Consider the following 8,078-nt stretch of genomic DNA (forward strand, 5'->3'; position numbering starts at 1 on the left):
AGGGTTGGGTATGTTTGGATTTTCTTTACTGTGAACTTCACTCATCTTACCCAGATGCTCAGCCACAGTGTTGCTGTGGAGTTGAGATATCATCCTTATTTCTAAGTGTGATGATTGTAATCTGGTAAGACTATGATAACTTTACTTTTATTTCAGCAGCCTTGAACCTCATCACTCCGTCACAGAATAACTACTCAATGTGGCCCAGATGTTCAAAAATAAGGTGCTTTGTATTTTTTTAAACAGCATTTGACATGTACAAATTGTAAATAATGGTGCTTTTCAAAACTTTTATTTAGCTATGTTAACCAGCTTTATTACAGTAGTAATAAGAATGGATTGATCACAGTACTGTTACAATTTAATTATAACCTGCTCACAACTTATGTCATGTACAATGGCTGAATGTATAATTTTCATTGAAAGACAAGCATCAATCAGCATGAACAACAATGCTGAGGAAGACATTTCTATTCTATATCTGTAGAATAAGTACTGCCCTTGCATTTATTTCAACAAATTTTTCCTCCCATTACCTTACCAGATTTCTAACAGAAAGTCTCACATTCAGATAACGGCACTTTTGTATTGAGCTGTATGGTTATTTTGTTCTGCCAGTCATCAAACTAAGACTTCATTTTGAAGAACTGGCCTCAGGCCTTTATGCTGGTACTGTTCATCTCACTTTGGAAGTTCACTCATCATAAACTGTCAGCATAACTTCAGTTCTTTCTCTTATAAAGTGAAATAGCTCACAATACAAACTTAGATGAGAGATCATTAATCCTGGCCATAGCCAAACCAACTGCAAACATAGTTCCTCCTCAGGAGGTCTTCTCATGCCCTTGCCATTGTTTTGGTTTTCAAATCAATACATAAAAAGTTTTAAAACAGGGTTATACAACACACTGTTGGCAGCATTCTGCTGTTGGAAATTCTGTGAACATTGAAAATTTGTAAATCATCAAAGTTTCTAAAAGCTTTGCAATCAAAATCTCTGCAAATTAACAAGTTGAATTTTAAAAAAGTGTGCTGTTGGACAAACTTCCCTTCAACAGTTAACAGAAAAATAAACTCCATCCCAAAACAAACCAAGTGTGATTCCTATCACCACTACATTCAGAGTGGCAAAGTGGCTTGTTCTTGCAACAATCAATACTGAAAAATAAATACAAATTGATATTCCTTAAGGAACTCACAACAGGCCACCATAAAATGCAAAACATACCCTTACAGGAATATCACAATTTAAACATTTGATTAAAAAAATAGAACCTACATTCTACTGCGTGTGAAATTCCTTCAGGGGTCAATGTTTGTGTTATTTCATAGACGGTACCTTGAAATTGTCCACCCAAGTTAGAGTGGACAATCCAGAGAACACCAAAGGAAATTCAACCTTGAATGCAATTTTGCTTGCACTAGCTTTCAATACGCCAGAAGAAGAAATTTGAGTAGAACATAATTTCACTATTTCTATTCCACAAATATATTAGAAGCTAACTAGTTAAATTAACAAGAGCAGTGCTCCATAACTTGCAGAGAATATCACCAGTAAAGCTGTTTCCTCACCGTGCAGTAATGCAAACTTAGGCAAGTTGCACAAGTCTTTCACCCAGAAGATGGGTCAATAATTCATATCTTTAATCTCATCCAGTGTAATCTGTGTACAACAAACTATAAAAGGAACTGGTGATTGCCAATTACAGTTTTACTTCGGGGAAGCTGATATCCACATTCCTGAGAGGTCCAAAACTTTTACAGAAAACAAACAAGTTATAAAAAAAAAGGAAAGAAACAGCAATGGGTTTATTGAAAGAGAATAAAAAGAGAAAAAGGATCAATCACCACTTCACAATATTTATACTTTCAGTCAGGATTGCCACTTAAAGTCTATTGTCCTTATGGCTGTGGCTTCCACCGTGCCTGCGTCTTCTCTTTGGCTTCACATGCTCCTTTTCTTCTGTTGGCCAAGTAAATCCATTGATAGTAACCATTCCATTTTCATTATCAATCTCTTCAGAGTCAGAATCTTCTTGGATCGTTCCTGCCAAGCTTTTGTCAGGATAAATTTCTTTTAGGTTTTCTTCAAAGCATGCTTCTAAGCTTCTTCCAGCTTGGGCCACCTCTGAATCTGGCTAAATTAAAACAAAATCATTGCATATTAAACAAATAAATTCCAAATTTAACGTGCACACAAAAAATCAGCATGGCACAATCCATAACGTATATAATGCCTTGTTATACATCCAAATTTGATTTATCATATCTAAGACTTGGAATTCAGAATGCAATATCAGGAATGAACACATTAATAGATCAGTTTTAAATTCTTCTTTTTAAAATAATATTTTTGGCCATCAAGTGGATCAAGTTAGGTTGACCACAAAACAAATCATACAATGCATTAATTGAGATGTTCAAGCATCAGTATTACACCATCAATTTTAACCCAACAGATCTAAAAGCAACAGACTTTCTACACAAACTCAGTCTACAAAACAGATGGATAAGCCAACTTTTTTTTAAAAGTAATTGAAGATAACATTATCAAAGATGTGAAGTTTGCTGCTCACAATGTAGTTTCCTGTATTTTGGGTACACAAGACTACTTTGCAGAACATCTATGTTTTGTCTGTAAAACAGAGCCCGCGGAAGCTTCAAGTTGCCTGTCACTTCAACACATCGCCACGTTCCCTGTCATGGGCCTGTTGTGGTGCTCCTACAAGGATCAGCACAAGCTGGAAGAACAGCATCTCATCTTCCACTTGGGGACCCTGTAGCCTTCAGGACTCAATATTGAGGTCCAAAATGTTAGAAGCTGAACACCACCTTCCATGTCCTTTACCCATACCCACACCCCAGGCCCTGTCATGACATGTGCAGCTTTCAGCACAGCCAATGCATTTTCACCTACTCATTGTTCTCATTATCAGCTTTTCTCCTTCCCTGGCTTACTGTCCATTTGTCTGCTTAACTTTCTTTCTCTCTCTCCGGGCTCTGTCTCCACCTATCCACTCACTTCTTCTCCCCACCACCACCTCCTGTCATCAACATAAACACCACCTTTTCCTAAGTTATTATCAGTTCTGAAGTGTCACTGGATTCAAATTGTTAACTCTGTTTTCTCTCCATAGATGCTGCAAGGCCTACCGAGCTCCTCCAGCAATTTCTGTTTTTGACGTGAATTTCTGCTCTGGGGAACTATGCTGATTTCGTGCTCCTCCAAACCCAGATGGACTCAGAAGGATGCAGACTGAATTTTTCACAGTTCTTAAAGAAACATACTGACAAATGCTACCCAGTACATTCCAAAATTATCTGAGTCAAACATCAACCAGTTCACCACCAAAGTATTTTTGCAAGATCACACTGACTCTAGATCCCATTGGAAAGTAACTTAAAAATTTATATATTACAAAAATCTCGTCACGGTATAAAATGGAGTAATGTTGAGGGCCAGTCTAATGTAACAGAATGCAGAATTTTGTATATCGTTGGGTTATTGCTATTAATTATTCAAACCCAGTGCTTATGGGAAATAATGCAACTACATTCCTTGTGACAAGAATATCTTTAAATTGACACATGGATAGAAACGGAATAAGTCATATTACAATAAGCTGCATACATACAACCAAAGAGTAGCTGCTATGAATATATCATCAAAATTCATTGTAGGGCTCATAAGATCAAGACCCATACTGCAGGACTTCACAAACAGCAGGCAAAACAATCCGATAAACCAAGCCATAATGAAGTGACATCATAAAAGGAAGGAAACAATGGGAATTTCTGCAATTGAAACATACAAGTTTAGACAACAGCAGTAGCATAGAGACATGTAAATCTCACTCACATAATTAAATTTTGCACAATTCATAAGCATGAGGTGAATGTCAGAAATGAACTCTTCTGGTGTGTAGTAATGAAGGGGATTCTTTTTCTGAAGTTTTGCCCTGATGGTAGAAAGATCCATTGGCCTTTTGATAATCTGGTAGTAGTGACGTGCCTAAATAAAAGAGAATGCTTATTAATATGTGGCATAAATTTTAAAAAAGAAAGATATTACTAGAAACATTTTATATATGCATATTTTATTTCCACTTTATCATTTAGAAATTCCTTGCTTGTCATCGAGGGTTAGTTAGTTGGACTGGAAATCTAGAATAATGACTGACTTTTTTCCCCTTTCCCAACCCATGAGGAATAATTTAATTGAGTAAATGCTGAATATTGAGAAGAATAGCATGAATCATCACACTTAGGGGCTCCCTGATCTGGATTACTTGAATAACCAAAGTTATTACTGCACGACATATCATGCTTTCACTATCTACCCATCTTCTACATTTCTCCTGAACCTCTGCTTTTGTACGCCACGTACGTTGTAGGGCTCACAATTCAGATAGAATAAGAAACATACAAATGTCTTTTCTTTCTAATTTCTGTACAGAATACCAAGTGGATTAGAGTAGTTCAAGAAGAAGGCTTACTACCAACTCCTCAAGATCACTTAATGATAGGCAACCCTTGCCAACGATCATCACATCTAATGAAACAATATTTAAAAATGAACAAAATAATCATTTTAACTTGCACTAATATAGTCCCATGACTGTAGGAAAGCATCTTAAGGACTTCAGAAAGGCACCTAGCCATTGTTAAAAACTATTGGAAATTACACAGATATTTTAAAGCTGAAGAGCCATACTCTATCGCTTCTGGGTCAAAGGTTCTCACATACAATATCAAGTTATTTATTTAATACTTCCTCCATCTATGCCCTATTTTTGACTCTTACCAAATAACTGTTTTAGAAATCCACCCTGGGTCCCAGTCATTCACAATTTATATCAAATGATTTGGTTATGGGGACTAAATATAATAGTTCCAAATGTTCTGATAACACAAAAGTACTTGGATGTGTGAGTTGGATGCAAAAAGGAGGATGCAAAAAGGCTTCATGAGGATTTAGGCAGGCTAAGTGAGTGGACAGGATTGTGGCAGATGGAATATAATTTGGAAAACTTTAAGTTATTCAAGTTTTCATTTTGGTACAGTGATGCAGAGTATTTCTTAAATGATGCGAGATTGGGAAATGCTGGTGTCCAAAGGGGCTTGAGTGTGATCATTCACTGAAAAGGTAATGTGCAGTTAACAAGCAATTAGGAAGGTAAATTATATGTTCGTCTTTATTGTAGGAGGGTTTAAATACAGGAGTAAAGAAGTCTTGGTGTAATTGTGTAAAACCTTGGTGAGACCACACCTGGAAGACTGTACATTCTGGTTTCCTTGCTCAGGAAAGGATATAATTGGCATAGACGGAGAGCAAACCAAGCTCACCAGACTGATCCCTGGAATAACAGGATTTCTCCATCAGGAGAGATTGAGAAAAGAGGGCTTTAACTCTCCAGGGTTTAGAGGAATGAGACATAATCTCAATGAAGCATAAAAAAATCTCAATGCTTGACAGGTTATGTGCCAGAAGGAGATTTTGCCTGGTTTAGAGGTTTAGAACCAGGGACACTGTCAAAGAATCATACAGCATGGAAACAGACCCTTTCATCCATCCTAATCAAGGTTTCCAAACTAAACTAATCCCACTTGCCTGCATTTGGCCCATATCAGTCTGTCCTTTTCCTTTCATGTACCTGTCTAAATGTCTTTTAAATGTAACTATACCTGTATTTACCACTTCCTCTGGTAGTTCATTCCACATATGAAACACCCTGTGTGTGAAAACGTTATCCCTCAGGTCTCTACTAAATCGTTCTCCTCTCACCTTAAAAATATGCCCCCTTGTTTTGAACCCCCATGCCCTGGGGAAAAGATCTTTGCCAATCACCTTATCTATTCCCTCTGCCAATCACCTTATCTATGCTGTCCATGATTTTATAAACCTCTACAAGCTCATCCTTCAATCTCCAATGCTCCAGTGAAAACGTTGCAGCCTCTCTAACCTCTCCCTATAACTCAAACCCTCCAGTCCCAAAAACATCCTTTCAGGTTAAAAGGCAGGCCATTTGAGACCAAGATGGAGTGGCTGAATCTTTGGAATTCTTTACCCTTGAGGGCTGTCCAGGCTCAGTAAGTGAGTACATCCAAGGCATTTAAAAAAAAAAGAGATCAAAAGGTTTCTAGATATTAAAGATATCAAAAGTGAGAAAAATGAGAAGGTGATCATCCATGATTTAGTTGAATTGCAAAGAAGAATCAAGGAGTCAAAATGGCCCCATTTCCTATGTTCCATCCACTTCATTCCATCTCCCGCTGTAATATTGTTAGTGCTCAACTTGAAACTCTCTCAACTATCTCTTTATATGTTAATCACAAGCTAAGCAGTTTGAACAAGTCAATCCACCTAAAGTTGTACAAATCTGATTGATTCCAGGTCAGTGACTTTTTAAGAGTTAACTTGTTATGCAAGTTAAAATCTAAGCTTAAATTCAGGTGCAATAATAAATACATAATGTACCACTCAATACCTTCAACTGTGGAACCGGCCTAGTATTTAGACTACAGGAAGCAAAATGCGCCCAATTAATAGCAAGTTCCATTCATTCATATTGCTGCATCATCAGGTTGATCCACACAATAACCTGCACTCATTTTGGTGATCCTCTTCAATACAGAAAATCACTTGTGTATATTTCATCAGATCATTGCCTATACATCATTCCAAATGGATAAACAGATCAATATCACAATGCCCATGCCAACATTGCACACATCCTCTATATGAAATGTAATAGCAACTGACATCAAGCTATGCTCACCAAAGGACTGACGGGTTCATGGAATGGCAGGCTTAGCGGATGACAGTAAAGGTGTAGTGCCAGCTTTTCACATTTCTGCAAGCAGCACAGTTTGGAGGTTAATAAAGAAGGTCAGTAAGTTAATGGACACATGCATTTACACATTATTAATCACTATCTGATTTAGAAACTTCAGGCAAGTTATTAAATATACTGGATATTAAAAGGAAAACAGTCAACAGGCTCATATGCTTCATATTGGAAGCACTGTTCATACTTTTACATTCTGCTTAACAGCATATTCTATCTTTAATATGTAGCACCCTGAACAGGAATATTAAATACATTGTGCATACTTTATGAAAGCTATTAGAAATGTAGTAAATAAGAGAATATTACAAATAAATTCCCAAACTCAACTGCAAAAGAAAGCAAACAAAAGTTACATTGCTAAAAACCTGATGTTTTAAGAACCTGAGGGCCAAATTAGCGGCATTCTGTTAGGCAAATGAAAATACACCTTGAAGTCTTACGTTCAAAAACTAATTTATTAACAATGTACTGAATTGAAGTGCTGCTGCTCACCCTTTGGTCACCAATGGAGAGACCCTGTAATGTTCTTATCCCCCTGTTTTCACTGATATGTCGTGTGTTTTCACAATCATATTCCACTTCTGGCATCACAACATTCCGACACAATGTACACAACCACTCACCCCTGTAAATCAACATTTTGAACACACGTAAATAACTGGGCTGAACTTTTGAAGAGAAGTATCATCATTCATGACTTTTTTGCCAAAAATATCAGTTACAATGACTCTCAGCTATAGCCTGTTTGCTAAAGAGACTTGCCAGTGTACAATCTTGTATGGTCTGAAGTTCCTTTCTGAACCTATGGCAGGTTACATGGTGACAATAGTAAAATAAATACAGTTTCGAATGACATGTACTCCAGACTGTTAATGGAGACATGACAGTAATTATCAAATCCTCTCTGGCAACAGGTGAGGGACAAGAGGACTAGAGGACTACTAAAATTTTCCCGTTACTTAAAAAGGAAGGGATAGACCAGGAAATTGCAGGCCATTCAGCCTAACCTCAGTGGTGTGGAAGTTGTTTGAAAGAATTCTGAGGGATGGAACATATCTGCGTTTGGACTGAGACAAATTAATCAGGGATAGTCAACACGGATTTAATAAGGCAAGAGATAGCAGGAACTGCAGATGCTGGAGAATCTGAGATAACAAGGTGTAGAGCTGGATGAACACAGCACGCCAAGCAGCATCAGAGGAGCAGGAAAGCTGACGTTTCGGGCCT

At 37.3% G+C, this 8,078-nt stretch overlaps 1 protein-coding gene across 1 annotated transcript; it reads right to left on the minus strand.

The window, feature by feature from the left end:
* Positions 1–276: 276 nt before the first annotated feature.
* On the minus strand, positions 277–7,470 carry LOC109916797 (tripartite motif-containing protein 66-like). The gene is made up of 4 exons (XM_048621162.1): positions 7,344–7,470; positions 6,780–6,854; positions 3,860–4,012; positions 277–2,138 (listed from the first exon to the last, which is right to left on the minus strand). The coding sequence occupies exons 1-4, from the start codon at positions 7,437–7,439 to the stop codon at positions 1,887–1,889; spliced, it is 576 nt and encodes a 191-aa protein (XP_048477119.1). The 5' UTR covers positions 7,440–7,470; the 3' UTR covers positions 277–1,886.
* Positions 7,471–8,078: the final 608 nt, after the last annotated feature.

This window comes from Rhincodon typus, unplaced genomic scaffold (assembly GCF_021869965.1).
Source record: "Rhincodon typus isolate 14 unplaced genomic scaffold, sRhiTyp1.1 hic_rhity00000072, whole genome shotgun sequence".
NCBI lineage: Eukaryota > Metazoa > Chordata > Chondrichthyes > Orectolobiformes > Rhincodontidae > Rhincodon > Rhincodon typus.